The 17,634-nt window shown below is 40.7% G+C and overlaps 1 protein-coding gene across 8 annotated transcripts in view; it reads left to right on the top strand.

Annotated features, from left to right (window-relative positions):
* Window positions 1-17,308, top strand: part of PLCH1 (phospholipase C eta 1) — a 144,308-nt gene extending 127,000 nt beyond the window's left edge. For 5 of the 8 annotated variants that reach the window (XM_053390329.1, XM_053390328.1, XM_053390333.1 and 2 more), the window contains 8 exons: window positions 748-855; window positions 2,975-3,099; window positions 4,573-4,657; window positions 7,612-7,758; window positions 8,397-8,476; window positions 12,028-12,087; window positions 12,625-12,991; window positions 14,876-17,308. In XM_053390329.1, coding sequence (XP_053246304.1) covers window positions 748-855; window positions 2,975-3,099; window positions 4,573-4,657; window positions 7,612-7,758; window positions 8,397-8,476; window positions 12,028-12,087; window positions 12,625-12,991; window positions 14,876-16,944 — 3,041 coding nt within the window. In that variant the 3' untranslated portion in view covers window positions 16,945-17,308. Of the gene's footprint in view, window positions 1-747; window positions 856-2,974; window positions 3,100-4,572; window positions 4,658-7,611; window positions 7,759-8,396; window positions 8,477-12,027; window positions 12,088-12,624; window positions 12,992-14,550; window positions 14,580-14,875 lie in introns of those variants that run through there. The other 3 variants (XM_053390334.1, XM_053390335.1, XM_053390331.1) reach the window with 3 other exon arrangements.
* Window positions 17,309-17,634: the final 326 nt, after the last annotated feature.

Here is a 17,634-nt window from a genome sequence, read left to right as displayed (position 1 = left end):
AGATAAGGGAGGGCAGGAGGGGAAGGGAGAAGAGTGTCAGAAAGCTACGAAATGATATTCGCTGTTGCTTAAAACCCTATTCTTAGGAAATTACACCATACTGATGTTTTACCAAACTGCAGTAAAGCATTTTTTAAAACTGGCAAGAGAGAAGGAGGGGGGGTGTCAGAAAATAATAGGGATGTCAGAAGGAAGAAGAGAGCTGTTGGAAAGAGAGAAAAGAGGTGTTGGATAGAAATAATGGTGGTGGGTGGGTATGTCCACTTTTGGTTCAGATCTCACCAACTTTTGACTTTGACACTACATGCTACCAGCATGCAGCTCCTAACAGATTGCCCCAGAGGGAATGCAGCCTTCAAGAAAAATATATACTTTGTTCATTAAATCCCATTTATCTGCTTAAAATCAAAGGCAAATGCATTATGGGGAGGGGGAAAGCGTACAAAACTATTTTATGGGCAGGATCCAGCCTAACTTAGGCCTCAGTCTCAACCCCAGTTGCCCGAGAGTAAGCCCCATTGAATTCAATAGGACTTAACCTTTGAGTAGACATGGTTAAATTGTAAGTTGAATCTCGTTTCCATTGAAATTAACGAGCCAAGTTAGTCGTTTGGTCCCTTTGATTTCAGTAGGGATGAAGCACCACTAACTTAACTCTGGGTTTATCTTTATGAGCAGAAACCACACAAGGTTTTGTTAGATGCATGTGAAGTTTATGAGTAACACAAGCTGTTACTAATTTCACAGTGGCGTTAAACTATCAGTCTGATGGGCGTGTGATGCAGTTGAACCAAGCCAAGTTCAGGATGAATGGCAACTGTGGATACGTCCTGAAACCCCAACAGATGTGCAAAGGTAGTACCATTCAATGCATTTTAGTCCTGCAATGCTATTATACATGCATGATAAGGATGGGAGGCCTGTGGCCTACCAGATATTGTTCTCTCATATATATATATATATGAGATATATACACACACACACACACACACACACACACACTTTTTATTTATTTCATGGTACAGAAGATAAATTTTGAGAAAACAATTGTTACAACAGTAAACAACAAGTAACTTGTCATGTGTTAAAGTTTCATTTGATTGCTCCAAGAGACCACACCACATTTTCCCATGAGTGCTGGGTGGATTCCTGCCACAGTCTGATTTGTTTATGTATTCAATAAACATTTGACATATGTTATAAAAGGAATATGGATTGTGTTTGCCCTTTGCCGCTCTCACCTGGCATGTTAGTTTCTCAGCCAATGCTATTGACCATACTCTGTTACACCAAGAATCAATGTTCATTCAGCCCATTACCGATTTTCCAACATCTGGCTATCTCCAAACGAGCAGGAGTTAATAGAAAGGATAAGAGGTCATGTTTAGGATAATCATGAGCAGACGGAATCCTAAGCCCAAGTAGTGATAGTGCAGCAGACATTTCAATCAAGCTTATTTATTTGAAGACAGCATTCCAGAAGTGTTTGATGATGTCACAACACCACCACATATGGAAATATGTACCTTTTACTTGTACATATGTACCTTTTACTTGTGCATCCCCTGCAACAATTGGGATTGACTTCCTTAGATGTTCAGGATAACATATTCAGGATAACCTCACCGGTGTATAATGCCACCTACGCAGACGTTTTAATGAGGCTTCCCTTATTTTTGCAGAAGCAGATTTCAACAGTCTCTCAGACCACAAAGCCATCAAGTTTTCATTTGGTATTTCCACATCTAGGTCCACTTCCCATGGCGTTCTGTGTACAATGGATTGCCATATTCTAGTGTTATTAGAGCTTTATAAATTGAGGAAGCCATGCCTATCAGACATTGTTGAACTGCAACTCCCTTTATACTTGATCATTGAACATACTGGCTGGGAGATGTAGTCTAACAACATCTTGAGAGCCGCAGGCTCACCATCTTTATTGTCAACAATCAGGCTGCAATATGTTCATTAATGGTAATAACAACAGTCCTTTGACAGTGATAAATTTCCAGGCAAAGCTGATAGAAATAAAAGAGCTGATTTGTTGAAGGGTGGGGAAGAAGTGCCTAAAATAAGCATTAAATTTACAGAATCCAATAAGCAGAGGAGGATAAATGAACTAAATAATAGAATGGTGGCGGAACCATTGCATTAACTGATTAACACAGGTCTGATCTTTTATCCCACGGTCAGTGCCGGGTTTACGTATAAGCTAAACAAGCTATTGCTTAGGGCCCCAGTCTCTTGAGGGCCCCCAAAAAATTTAAAGGAAGAAACAACAACTGGATGTACATTTCCAAAATATAAGATAAAAAACAATTAAAATAAAACCTACATACAGCAGGAGTGTTTTGTGTTGTGTAGACTCCTATTTGTTATGTGCAAATGGCTTTAGATACCTATTAGGTCCATAAATTACCATATACAGTGGTACCTTGGGTTAAGAACTTAATTCGTTCTGGAGGTCTGTTCTTAACCTGAAACTGTTCTTAACCTGAAGCACCACTTTAGCTAATGGGGCCTCCTGCTGCCGCTGCACGATTTCTGTTCTCATCCTGAAGCAAAGTTCTTAACCCGAGGTAATATTTCTGGTTTAGCAGCATCTGTAACCTGAAGCATATGTAACCCAAGGTACCACTGTAGCTTATATTCAACACAAAAAACAGTGACAATTTGTTGTTGACAAAGGACAGCTGGACATATAAAGGGTCCCATTACCTTCAGTAGCTTAGGGCCTCATCAAACCTAAATCCAGCCCTGGCCATGGCCAATGAATTGTGTATGTGAAGTACCTGCTGTCATCCAGATTGGCAGGCAAACAAATCCCCCAAAGAAAATTCGGGGTATGGGGATCATTGCGTAGTAGAATTTGTATGTTACTTGTTGACTGCCTGCTTTTATTTAGAAGTGCGTAAGACACGCATAACTCCTTATCTGAAGGACTGTACCCTTCTGTACTCTTTGCACCCTCTAGGGACGTTCAATCCCTATTCTACAGATCCACTGCCTGCTTTCCCTAAGAAGCAACTTCTCCTCAAAATCATCAGTGGGCAGCAGCTGCCGAAACCTCCGGACTCAGTGTTAGGAGACAGAGGAGAGGTAAACAACGTTGATGATAGCTTTTGTGGTTTTCCAGTCTCTGAGTATGGATGTGCACATTGCCTACAGGACTTCTTAAGGATATGCGTGGTGCACACCTGAATTTTATTCACCCGCAGCTGCTATCTTAGTGTGGGATAAACAACTTATTAATTTATCATTGCGCTGAAGGCTAAATTGTGAAATTCACCATGCATTTCTGTTTAATGATTTAGGGACATATTCCCTGCAAGTTTCTGGCTTGGGAGTTTGCAATAATTTGTATCTTTACGGTTTCATAATGTTCAAAATACAAAGGGTGGGGGCTTATGAGGACAGGCATATCTCTTCTGTATAGAGTTAATGCAGCTAGAGAAGGCACCCTGCTCACATAGTCGTCTTTTCTGTTTACTCAACACTTGGCCTCATTACTGCATTTTCTGTTCACCTTTCATGACACATTGGATTGCACCCTGGAGGGACGGAAAGGTTCGTTAATAAAATTTGTCCTCTTGACAGCGTGGTGCGATGAAGCAGCTACTTAACTCTTTAATGTGAAGTACATGTTAGAAAATTGGTGGACTGCCCTCCCTGTTGGGGGGCATCTGTCTCCCTCATTAACATTCAGGAAGAGTTTAAAAACATTTCCGCTCATCCAGGCATTTGGTGGCTGAAAGAAACAGTTCCTGAAACCTTGTTCAGCTGTGAGCCTATGTCTTCAGAGATGTGTTCAGGTGTTTTCGATGTTTTTAGATGTTCCAAACATGTTTTTATTTTAGGTTTCATTGCACTGCTTTCTTGCTTGGTCTCCTAGACTCCTTTGGGAGGAAGGGCAAGATGGAAATTTGAAAAACAAACAAACATAAATAAACATTTTAAGCAACACGCTGATATTTAGAACAGACAAGTGAAACAAATTTCCAATAGTAAAAATAAGAGCTTGGATTATGGCTCTGCAAGATCTCAGGAAGGGAGGTCTATCCTTGGATACTTTAACAGGTTATTTAAGGAACCTGTGACCCTTCAGATGCTATCTGGATCCAACTCACATCTACCTCAGCCAGTCAAGGATGGTGTGAGTTGTAGTTCCAGCAACATCAGGACCACCCCAAATGCTAGTGATGTTAAGAATGTGCTCAAGCACAGAGCTGTGCGCCACAATATTCTCATTGTGAAGGGAGTGTTAGACTTGAGCCCAAAATTGCCTGAAAACATCCTATGTTTGTCTCCAGAATCCTAATGATCTCTCTCAGCCCTTGCTATAAAAGAATTATCAAGACTGCAACAGATGAATCCACATTTTGGCTTCTGAACAAATTCAAATCTCAACTTTTGCTTTTAATTACTTGGTTGTGATCTAATATAATGGAAAAATTGTAACCTAATATATTATTCTGGTAGGTCTATAAAATTGCTGTCTTGCGGGCACGCTTTGGAAAGATGAAATAATTATTTGAAATATGTATTTTCTGTTTCCAAAAATGTCTCAAGCAGATAATCGATCCATTTGTTGAGGTGGAAATTATTGGGTTACCGGTTGACTGCTGCAAAGACCAGACCAGGGTGGTGGATGACAATGGTAAGAGGCTGCAAGCTGTATGTATCTTTGTTATATGCAAGCTGTTGAGTGTTGTCAGGAGGGATTGATTGTAAAACTGCTCTGGAAAATGTAGCTCTGTGAGGAGAATGGGGGTTTCCTAAGAGCTCTCAGCAACCTTAACAAACCACAGCTCCCAGAATTCTTTGGGTAAAGCTATGACTGTTTAAAGCGATATCATATTGTTTTAAATGTATGTTATGAGTGTGGCCTTAATAATGTTCCTTCAGGTATTCAATTTCTCCTCTCCTGCCAATTTCAGTTCCCCATTTCTAATGGGCATATATGATTAGCATTATTTTTATATCATCTCAGTACTTTTCCATTATTCAAGACACTTGCCATTTTGCCTATATTCTTCTGCCTCTGGTATCAGTTCTTCTTTGCCCCCTATTTTGGCTAAGCCTCCATCTGCAAATCTGTGGTTTGCACTTCTTTATTGTGAATTTTGGCTTGTTCTTTCTGCCAGCAACAATGAGTGCTTTTGAAATCAGAATATCAAGCACAGTTTTCCAGAATGAGTTGGAGTCTTATATATATCCCATGCTACCACTAATTAATATTAAACAATTCAATGTGTTGCTTCATGAAGATTCACCAGAGCCCTCCAAAAGGGACTGCCCAAAGGTTATCGCTAAGCGCAAGTTATGCAGACAGAATCTGATGTTCGTTTTAGCAGATATGATCAGTATGAATGACAAGCCACAGTTGTTATAAAAAGTAGGTTCAAATTCTGTAGATAATGAGAAAGTTAGAGAATGGGTTAAAAAAAATCCTCCTTATTGAGAGTTATGGAAGAGGGCAGGGCTAAGCAATTACTGAATTTCTGTCACAATGGACAGGAAGCGACAGCACTGAAAATTTGTGTTAGCTAACACAATACTCAGAAACTGCCATTCAGAAGAGCTAACAAAAATGTCAGGTTATTCGTTGAATGGCTATTGATTTCCTCATCACTGCCAGTGTCAGGGTAAGAAATAATTGCTTGTCCTCCTGCTCTATCAAGCTTTGGAGCTACCTTTTGGTAGATGGCCTTATTTTCACCCCTGAACTTTCAACTTTCTCTTTCCTGTTAGAATAGCAACTTAAAGAGGTCACTTCTCCTTTTCTTGGTCATTGCATTTCATTCATTTTTATCAGGGAACATATTAAAAAAAAGGAGAGAAAGAAACATGTCAGTGGATTTCTTGTTTGTTTGAGTTGAAGTCATCTATAGCATCAATACTGGGCATCCCCCCCCCAAATATTTATTTTATAACACAACTAAACAACACAAACAGAAAAACAAACAATACAAATTCTTTTCCTATCCTTATTTTTTCTAAACATTGTTAGGTGAGCTTCCCCAAGTCCCCCCTATCTGATTTTCATTTTACCTCATCTTTAGCAGTTTACATATATCATAATTTCTAACCATTTTTTTATCACGCTTACTTTTACCATAAAAATCTTCACATTTTATCACTTACAAATACTATTTTAAAATATGCTATCTTCTACTTCTAACCCTACAGCCTATATCCACTTCCAAAGCTATTATAAGATTTAAATATTAACATATTTTTTCAAATATTCTTTAAACTTCTTCCAATCTTCTTCCACCATCTCTTCTCTCTCAGAGTCTCCCAGTCAGCTCGGCAAGTTCCATATAGTCAATAATGGGCATCCTGTGGCTGGGCCAGCCTTAGGCATTATTTGGCCCCAAGATTTGGTCTGCTCCCTGTCCCACTGTGGTTCCAATCCTGTCCCCTTTGTATTTGTATTTGTGGGGGAAAGGAGATGCAACTTCTAATTCCATGCAGACTGACACTGTGCACTTAACCTCTTTATGTTAGTTGGGTACTTACTGGAGTGTTTTTGAGCATTGTGGGAATGGACTAGTTGAACTTTCATCTTGGCTCCTGTTGCTAGAATTGACCTGAGACCACAGGCTTTTGCCCGAGCTCAGAAATTCTCCAAAATGTCCATGGGTTGTGCACACAAGCGCCACTCCTAATGTATGAGTGCACATTGTCAAACCCACTCATATCAACAACCTTCTCATGTTGAGTGGGAAATGTTTGACATGTGACGAGGTCTCCTGTTCAGGCACAGCACCAGAGCAGTGTCTGATGCTTCATGATAATACTTGGTAGGTGTTGTTGTTTAGTCATTTAGTCGTGTCCGACTCTTCGTGACCCCATGGACCAGAGCATGCCAGGCACTCCTGTCTTCCACTGCCTCCCGCAGTTTGGTCAAACTCATGCTGGTAGCTTCGAGAACACTGTCCAACCATCTCGTGCTCTGTCGTCCCCTTCTCCTTGTGCCCTCCATCTTTCCCAACATCAGGGTCTTTTCCAGGGAGTCTTCTCTTCTCATGAGGTGGCCAAAGTATTGGAGCCTCAGCTTCACAATCTGTCCTTCCAGTGAGCACTCAGGGCTGATTTCCTTAAGAATAGATACGTTTGATCTTGGTAGGTACTGACAGCAATTACGGGGTAACAGCATATTTCAAAAAATTGCATAGCGTAAAAGAGAACTCAATTCACAAATAGTATAATTTGTGAATTGACCTTTAGTGCCTCATGTTGCATCGGTTTTTCTTGCCTCAATTTGGCCATGCACTAGTGTCAAGGAACATGCTTATAAACTTAAAAAAAGATGATGATGAATATACTGTAATGCACAAATTTTATTACAGTGTTCATGAGGCTTTAGGTGAAATTACCTCTATTTTTGAATAGAAGGCAGGATAACAGGAATTGCCAATTTCTGTATTCTTTGGGGACGCCCTAATTTTCAGGTACTAGACTAGGGGCTGGAATAACCCAACACAAAGTAAGACACCCCTTGGGCTTTCAGCGTAGACTCATTCGGTGGTTTGTTAACAGGGTGAGTACTTAGATGACTTGTTTCTCTTCCCGCACTTGACTTTTTGTATTCTCTGCTCCTTACAGGGTTTAATCCTGTGTGGGAGGAAACACTCACTTTCAACATCCACATGCCTGAGATAGCATTGGTTCGGTTTCTTGTCTGGGATCACGATCCAATCGGCCGAGACTTTGTTGGACAAAGGACTGTCGCCTTCAGCAGCCTTATGCCCGGTTAGTGCCTCTGCTTACCTATCATTGATAGGCTGGCAGTATGGGTGAAATTACAATATGTCTCAGCCTGTGCTGGTGCGGTAAATTTGTGGGATTGGAAGGGAGGGGGCTCTAACTAGGTTTCTTTTCTGCTCATGAAGCTTGAGATGTGGAGTTTTGTTGGAAAGAAGGAAATGCATAGGCAAACAAGGCAAAACAGCAGTCTACATCAGAGTAGGAAGCAGAGTCAAGTCATTATGTGTGGCAGACTTTGTGACCAGGACTGAGTGGGGATTCTTGCAACTGATGTCTTTGACGGCCATTTCCCTAGTCCTTCTGTCCCTGGACATTCAGGCTATGCTGCAGAGGTTTGCGCCTAGACTAGTTGTGCCTAGACTGGAGTGCAATCTTTTTCTCTGGGATGTGGACATAGCTATTATTGCTTGTGCCTTTACAACCTTGAAAAGCACAGACTTCACATTTTCTGCCTAATGTCTCATGTACAAAGGGGAAGGTAGAATAAGCCCAAGCCTCATCATTGTCTTGTCTTATCCTCAGCCACCTAAAGCAGGCCTGTATATCCTATATTAACATGCATAGCTTGGTGTGGTAGCATCTTGACATATCAAATACTAATTGCTGGTTTCCACTTCCACCAGGCTACCGCCATGTTTATTTGGAGGGACTGACTGAAGCGTCTATATTTGTTCATGTAACAATCAATGAAATTTATGGAAAGGTAAGGGGGAGTTGTTGCCATTTTGCAGCCTACAGTGTGGTCTTCCAGATTTGTTGGTTTTATTCTCAGGACCCCAAGGGCCATCTTTCTCCATATGAACCAACTCAGACCCTGCAATCATCATTTGAGGCCCTTCTTCATGTGTCTCCTCCATGAGAGGTCCAGAGGGTGGCAACATGATCACGGGCTCCCTATTTGTGGAATGCTCTCCCCAGGGAAGCTGGCTTGGCACCTTCATTACATATGTTTAGGCACCAGGTGAAAATGGTTCTCTATAACCAGGCCTTTGTCTGATTAGCATTCTATAACCCTTTAAATATGCTTATGGGAGCGGTAGTTATCGGTTTGTTTTTGTTTCATTATGTATTTTGCATTCCCGTTTTGTATTTTTATGTCGTGAACCACCCTGTGATCTTCAGATGAAGGGCTGTATACTAATTTAATAAATAATAATTTAAATAATTTAAAAAAATCTTGTGTTGAGAAACATAACATATAATGAATGGTGATGAATCTGGGAAATAAAATATACCAGGCATGTCCAACTTTCAAGACATTGCGATCTACTCCCACTATAAAAAAACTGGCAGTGATCTACCCATTGGATTGAGTGATCAACTGTGATCAACTACGGACCCCTCGCCCCCGATCAACCAGTAGATCGACCTGTTGGACTTCCCTGAAATATACCATGCCTCTTCTCTAATGGAGCCCTCAGGGCAACTTCCAACATTATTCCACGCAGGTGGTAGAAGAAGCGTAGCATATTAAAAGAATATGGCGTAAAATTACAAAACAAGCAGTAAACAGAACGTCAGGGTTTTTTTATTATTAGAAATCAAGTTACCTTTTTTTAATGTATGCGATCCTGTCTCTAATGTTTGCCATATCTCCCCACCCCAAACATAAGAACAGTATTTCTGGATCAGGCTCAAAGTTCATCTGGTCCAATATCCTGTTTTGACTGTCCATGAATGAGTTGCTTAGTTCACTACCGTGCTTCCAAAGTATACATTATTATTTAAAAGTCAGTGTCTGTAGCCCCTCTTCAGCTGTGGGGATCCATGGGCTTTAATATATAAAGGGGCTTACCTAAAATTTGCTAGTTAGCCCTATCCCCTAGATACTGCTGTGTGTCATTGGTCTGAAGTCGGCCCATGCCTTGCCCCAACTGTAATGTTCCAGCTTCTCTAATAAATTAATTAATTTTCCTTATCTCTGTTTGCGATCACTGGGGGAGCCAGTTCAATGGTTTGCAAGACTGGGAAGCAACCCTCAGCAGGAATTCACTTTTTTTCTGAGAGAAGAGGGTTCTATGGCATTTGTTTCTCATCTAAGTACCGAATATAGTTATATGTTGCAGCAGTCTTAATTGGGGTTTTGTTTTTGTTTTTAAAGGTAATTGGTTTTCTTTTGAGGTTGAGTTTGGATGCATCTTAATTAAAAGCTGCCGCTATTCCATTTTGTTCCAGAAGATGGGAGATTTACAAACTTGCTCCAAGTTTTAAAATGGCAAAAAGTCATCTTCATGAATCAAGATTTTTCATAATTTCTGCCTTGGGTGGTTTTTTCTTTTTTTCATGTGGATGAATATTTTTTATAGCTGAGGGGCTGTAGCTCAGCTGGAGAACCAACGCTTTTCATGCAGAAAGTCCCAGGTTCAACCCCTGGCAAATTAGATTAGGCTGGCAAAGCCTGCAGTGGTGCTGCCAGTCCGTGCATGCCATACTGAGCTAGGTGGCATGATTGAATATAAGGCAGCTTGCTACTAGCAATTCAAGAATCCTTATAAGATCATGACACAATCAGAGAAATGCAATGTGGTGAATTAACAGAAAGGATTTTTCAAATCAGAAAAGGGAGTTTTTCTATCAATATTTTCCATATCAATTACTATATCAGTAAGTTGGGATTTGGGGACTTGATTTTTTCCTCCCAGTACTAGGCACCAGTCTGGTAAAACCCACCAATGTCTATTATCTTATTCCTTAAAAGTTCCAGTGTTTCTTTTGACAGAAGGCTGAATGCATATTTTATGCTCAGCTCATATATTTTAATGAAGGCCACACCATTCATAACTGGATGCAATTTAGTGAGCGCTGGTAGGTCAAACTAAGAGTCTTAGTCTGCCTTACAGGAGGGGGCATGCCTGTAACAGAAGCCTGGAAACCATGTCATCTAGCTACAACATTAGAGTACAAAATCCTCTTTTTCCAATAGCTCCAGACAAGTATCTTTGCTCAAGCACCTATATAGATTTTCTTCCAATAGCTGCACTTAGATGTAACAATAAACAACCTCTGCCTTCTCGAGTGGAACCACAAGGAGGAGACTGGAAGCTTTTGCTTCTGTTTTCCCACAGTTCTCTCTCCCCCCCCCCCCATTTTATCAAAACCGTCACAAATTGTGGATAATCTTAATTATGTTTTACTGAAACAACTCCCCTTTGAACCTTGGTTTTATGGTTCTGGCTTATTTCAGTGAATCCTAAGTTAAGCACAGTTTAGGGTTTGAATGTGATTCCAAACTGTGGTTGAATCACAGGAAGAGGCGGGCAAACGAGTTAACCCAAGGCTCACCTAGGCTCATTCCTATAACAATAACCATGGTTTATTGTTACAACCAAATACCTGCTATGAGTCAGGCACAAGTGATCTCTGACCTTCCCAGCTTCATAATATGAAACCATCAATTTGTCTTTCACTCTCAGTGGGTAAGGAGAGCTAGAGATTACTTGATTTACTGTGGCATGCAGTTCCTGCAGACTTCCCTCCAGATGTTGTTGATGATTATAGATGCCTACAACTCCCACAACCTCTGATTGTTGCCCAAGCTGGCTTGGGTGGATGGGAGCTGGGGTCAAGCAACATCTGGAGGGCCTGGCCTACTGTAACTGTTATAGGTTTACTATTGGAACCATAAAAATTGTCAGCTATTACTTGATGCCCTTCAGGACTGCAAGATAGTTCTGCTCTATTCTCATTAAACCAGATTTTAGACAATGGAATTTTGAGTTTAGACCCATTTATCCACCTCGCTTGGTCGTGGTTTATTGTCAAATAAAACAGTGTTTGTTTGGTACAGTGAATTTATGGCTGCTGTTGATTGGCACACCCTTCCTTCCCTTTTATGTTTCTCCCCTGTCTACCTAGAGCTTGAGGCTGCTGCTTTTTGTTCCTTGTTACCCAAGTCTTGTGGCTTTGAGTAACTCTCTTTTCCCTGGCGCATCCTTGCTTGGTGGAGATTCCTTTATTGTTGCTGCATGGACATAGAACTTTGGCACATTGTTTCAGGGCTTATTTTAAATAGGTGTTGTATAAATGGGTGTTTAGAAGCCAAAGATCTTTACCAGTCTCTAGTTCTGAGGAGTTAAAACGTGTAGATCAGGGGTTATAGCCAGATGTCCAGGTCTGATGGAATCCAACAGCATCCGAGAGAGCCATGTTGGCCATCCATAATTCTGTGACAAACACGATGTATCCTGTTGTTTTCAATGTGACCAAATTAATGGAAATTTAGCCCATCATTCTGTGCCTTTCTTTGCCTTTCAGTGGAGTCCCTTAATCCTCAACCCCAGTTATACTATAATGCACTTTCTAGGAGCCACAAAGGTAGCTTTTATTTAGCATGCCACTTCTGCACTTGCTGGGCGCTGATCGTCCTTTTTTTAAAGGAGACACCCCTAACCGCATGATCTGTTAACTGCTGTGTCACTTCATTTCCCATCAAGCTTTTGAAACCTTGGCCTGCTGTTGCTGCTTCGAAGTGGCCCATGTCATAAAATGCTCCTGGGCCTAGGGCAGCTTCTCACCCCAGGACATTTCTCGCAAGCTTGTCATGTGTGATTAGGAGGCCTCTCATAAAACTCCTCTGCTATCATGGCAGGCTGCCTTCCTGACAGAGAGAAATCCCCTCATACATGCATGAACTCATGGCAAGCAATGCCTGCTTTCTCCTCAGTTGACCAGGTGTGGACTTGCTTGGCTTGATCACTTTGTTTGCTTGCTTGCTTGGGATTCTTCTCCATTCATCGCCCAGATAATGTACACAAGCAGCTGTTTAGAAATGTGTTTTTGTGTGGAATAGGCCACATTTTCAAAAAAACGGTAGTATTTCCCTCCTTTCCGTTCTCTATTCTTCTTTTTTAGAACAAGCAACTGATAGGGCTCCGAGGGCTCTTTCACAAGAACCCCAAGCATAATTCTGTGGAAAACAGCGCTAATTACATTCGGAAAAGGTCGATTGGGGAACGTATTCTCCGACGCACTGCCAGCGCGCCAGCAAAGGGCAGGAAGAAGAGCAAAATGGGGTTTCAGGAAGTGACGGAGCTTAAGGAGAGTGTGTCTGAGGCAACCAATTTGAAAGAGAAGGAAGAGATCCTGAGGCGTACGAGTAGAAGCTTGCAGGCACGTCCCATCTCCATGCCGGTTGACAAATACCATCTGGTGGGCTTGCCATCACCAGATCAGGAGGCACCTCCTGTTGCTGACACCACCAAAACCGAAAATACTTCTGGTAAGTTCCTTCTATAGAGGCCTCATAAATGCTTCTTAAAAACATATACATGTATTCAAGCTTTCATGGATTCCGACTCTTGATTTTTGTTTTGTTTTGTAATAGTTGCACTTTTACCTAGTTTCTAGGAAATCTTGTGGAATGTTTTTATTTTATTTTTTATGTAAAAGTGTTAAATCCTATTGCCTGTGGTGTCAAGGGAGAAAATCTTCAACATATCATAGGCATAGGTATAGGTGAACTTTAAATTATCCATACGAGAATAAATTCAGTATCAAGCTGTGGGACAGCAAATGGACTTCATTTATTGATTAGATTCTGCTTATTTCGTACTCATTTAAAGTTACAACAAACGCAAGTGTAAGGAATATCTTGGAAATACCCCAGCATTTCTATCAGCTTTAGTGGTATTTAGTGGAAGCTGCAGGTGGTTCAGAACGCTGCTGCATGACAGGAGCGAGATACCTCCAGCATATTATACCTCTGTTCAAAGGTGTGCACAGGCTGACCATTGGTTAATGGAACAGGCTCAAGATTTTGCTATTAGTACATGAAGTCCTTAATAGCTTGAGACCAGTATACTCGAAAAATCGTCTTGCCCACTCAACCACTTTGATCTGTGGAGTTTGCACCTCCTTGGAGGTTTTTGAGCATAGGTTGGACGGCCATCTGTCAAGGATGCTTTAGCTGAGATTCCTGCATTGCAGGGGGTTAGACTAGATGACCTTGGGCCCCTTCCAGCTCTAAGATTCTATGATTCTAAGTGCCACATGATGTCCATTCTGCATCTGCTAGGTGTTGAAATTTCAGTATGGGGGCATCAGTGACTTTGCTATATTGTTTTAGACACCTGCTAAAACCTTTTATTTTATTGAAACAAGCCTATTTGGTTATATAATTTATTATTTGCTTTTACATTTTGCTTATTTTATCCATTTACTGTTGATAATTATTTTATATTAATGTTTATTGCTGCAGATTTTTTATTTATTTATTAAACAGCTTAAGTTTTTCTAAATATAAATAAATAAAGGGAGGCCTTGACCCTTGTAAACCTTGGCATGGTCAAACTTGTGTTCAAACCCTCTTCTTTTTGCTTATCCAACAGCCAGGTGCTTTTAAAAAATAAAAATAAAAATCCATACACAGGAAATTGGAAAAGGTCCCTATATATCCTTACTAACTCTAAAGGTAACAGGTCTGCATATGAATAGATTCCAATATCTGTGATCCTACTGTGTCATCAAGACAATATGCAACAGCGATGAAGATTAGCCTGTTTCATGGCAGTCTTGAAAGCATTTTAATCTGACATCACTCTTCAGTTCCTAGAATTATAGATATGCAGAAATAGCGAGAAACAAAATGTACCAGTGGAACTGAAAAGGAAAATTCACTTTCTTTTCATGAAAGCCAGATGCTTGTCTGAGGCCACTGTGCATGGGAGTCCAGGATTTGGACGTGTAATTCAAGAATTTTGATAAGCATGCCTCTTGTTTGCAGATGGTGTTTTAACAGAGCTGTTTTGTTCTGTCTTTGTTTGCCATGCTTCTGTATAGTACAAATCTGAATAGGAACCCAGCTGAAGGTAATGGTTATGGTACCTCATTGACATTCTTTGCAACAAATATTACATCACGCCCGCAGTGATGTAATGAAACATTAAAGAAAAGCTTCAATGAAGTGCTATATATTTTCTCATTTCCTCATATCACATGAATAATTTGTACTAAACTTGCACAATCCCATAATTAAGTCCTTTCACAATTGTGATCGATTTTTACATTCTCCATTTACCTATTCCAAGACAAAATGTAGTCATAAACAGGTGGGTGAGTATCTTCCTAACCACTGTTTTTGTGTTTTGTTTTTAAATTGATATAGCAAAAAGTAAAAAAGCTACCAAAGAGGACCAACCACACCTGAAAGAAGCGGTCACCTCTTCTCCTGAGAAAGATTTCTCTTTTGCAAAGTTTGCGTCTCCGTTTAAAAGAGATGCCATCGAAGCTGGCATTTATGTGAGCTCACCTGTGTATGAAAAGCCGGAAAGCCTAGACTTTGCCATTGGGATAGCTGAAACCTATTTTTCCACGGAGTATTGGAAAAGTAATCTTTCCAGCGAGTCTGTTCACCCAAAGGAGGAACCTGAAAGGGACAAGAATGAAGGTATATGTTGCATGGGTCAAAAGATGTTGAATGATGCTCTGTTTTGCAAAGAGAGAGAACCAGTAGCTGGGAATTCTCTTTCTCCAGGACATCAAGAAGTAAATAGCGTTAGATCTCATGCAGTAGTAAATAGTACCATAACCAATTCCCCACTACCTGATGTATCTTCACCTACATGTAGTGATGTCCGTGACTTTCATTCCATACCAGCCATACAAGATAGTGACATTTCTCATCTGATCAGTGAGGTCTCTTTAGCAGATGAGAGTGATGTGGGCAGTTCTGTCTCAGCATTGATAGGACAGTTTGAGGTCACAAATGACCAAACTAATTTGACCGTTGTTCCAAGCCCTCCTGGAATTAGCAAAAAGATTGACAATAGGAAGCCTGCACATGTACCACATATGTCTCCAAGTGATCAGAATACATCTTTTGACCACAAGTCTCCTAGTGCAATGCCAGTCGGAACAGCACCAAAAATTACTATGATATCAACCCCTCAGACAACAGAGTGTTCGCTTTACACAATTATCCATGAGGCCTCTCTTTCCCCAGCCTCTCGCCAAGCATCAATTGGCAAACCTCCTTGCAAGGACGCAAAATATGTTGCAGAAGATACCTGTCCAGTGTTTTCTTGCATTTCACCTGGGCTAAGTGCAAACGCTAAAAGGAAATGTGGAGCCAACTGGAACTCTCTTAGCAATAGCAACTCTTGCATCTCTGACAGCTCAGATTTGGAACATACAATAGTTGTCCCTTTCACTTGTGTAAATTCTACAGGCAGCAGCCTAATGGAAGTTGACGGAGAGCTGCAGGACCTCTTGATAACTGCCTATGAATATAAGAGAGAAGATATGAGCCAAGTTGCTTCTCCTCTGAAACTTAAGCATAATCAGGACACTCTGTGCTATGACAGTTCAGTCTGCAGAAACCTAACCAGCGAGCATCTCTCCAACAGCAACCTGCTTGAAGACTTCAAGTTCAGGAGCAAGAAGAATCAATATCTTCCTTATCCAGAACATCAGTGTGTTGATCTTTTGTACAATAATTATTTGCACATTTCAGACACCCAAAATGAATTGTTGAACATCTCTCCAACAGGTCACATGGAGAACTCTTCTGCTCTTAAGAATTCTCTGCCTTCTCCCTCGGCTCAAAAACAACCAAGTCCTTGTAAATCCAAGAGCCTTGGAGACTTAACATCAGAAGACATCTCGTGCAATTTTGAAAGCAAGTACAAGTATATCAGCAGAGGTTTCATTACATCTGGCATGAGAGACAAGATGGTGACTGCTCTGAAGGCTAAGAAACCACAGGCTACAGATTCCCTGACGGAACAGTTACGAAAGCTAGTGTCCTTTGATCAGGAGGACGGCTGCCAGTCATTTTGTAACAAGCAGGATGACGATTGCCCTAAAATGTTGGTGAGAAAACTGTCATCCAGGAGTCAGAGCAGAGTAAGAAACATTGCTAGTCGTGCCAGGGAGCGACAGGAAGCCAATAAGCAGAAACTTTCTAACGCGAGCAGTAATGTAGCAGAGGTAGTCCTTAGAAATAAGCCTCTTGTACCTCCTCACATCATCAACAGACATTCCACTGGCTCTTATATAGCAAGCTATCTGGATAACTTCAATACGGACAATCTGGTGGACCGAGGGGTTCCGGAGGGTGCATGCACATCATTGCGCTATGGGTACCATGACCGGTTTTATACCGATGATTCTCTTTTAGAGACAAAGCCAAGCGAAGACGATAAACCAGAGATCTATTTTCTCCTGAGACTGTAAATTGTATAAATGTACATCTCCATTGTTTACAAGCTTTCTCACAGAATGAAGGATGATCCGTAAGCAACGTAGCCATTAGCATTTAAATGACTCAGAAATGTATTCTTTTCGCTACTGTTTGAGCCTTGTCATGAATTAATGTATCCATTGCCATCACAGTTGATGTAAATAGATGTTGTAAAACTTTATGTACTTGGTCTTTTTCCTCATTTTTTAAAAAGAAATTATACACAAAAAAAGTTGTTTGCATGACATAAAATGCAAGAGGTCCTGATGTCCTGTATTTGAAATGCTTGTACAATAGAATTTGGTATGGCTATTGATTACCACAAAATGCTGCACTCAATACAATGTTTCTTCCCTCTTTTGCCTCTATCATTTAGCTACTTCTAAGGAATTTCAGAGTGGTTTATTATCTCCACGATGTTCCCTCCTTTGAACCTAATCCCACAGCTTTTTAATTGATACCATTCTCATCAAAGAAATTAAATACACCTGTATTTATTAGAGAGTGATCATGTAATAGTAAGCACGCCGAGGCAGTGCTGTTTTACACTAGTGAAAGGGATGATAGGGACACACATTTTGAATTACAAATGTTGAAACAAAGGTTTTGAATTTTCAAGTACAAATTTCAGATTTTTTTGGGGGGGGAGTAAAGGTAGCAAACTTAAAGCCTCACTTCATTGG

This window comes from Podarcis raffonei, chromosome 5, assembly GCF_027172205.1.
Source record: "Podarcis raffonei isolate rPodRaf1 chromosome 5, rPodRaf1.pri, whole genome shotgun sequence".
Lineage (NCBI taxonomy): Eukaryota > Metazoa > Chordata > Lepidosauria > Squamata > Lacertidae > Podarcis > Podarcis raffonei.
The sequence above is the reverse complement of the archived record's forward strand: the minus strand, read 5'-3'. Positions and strand labels throughout refer to the sequence as shown.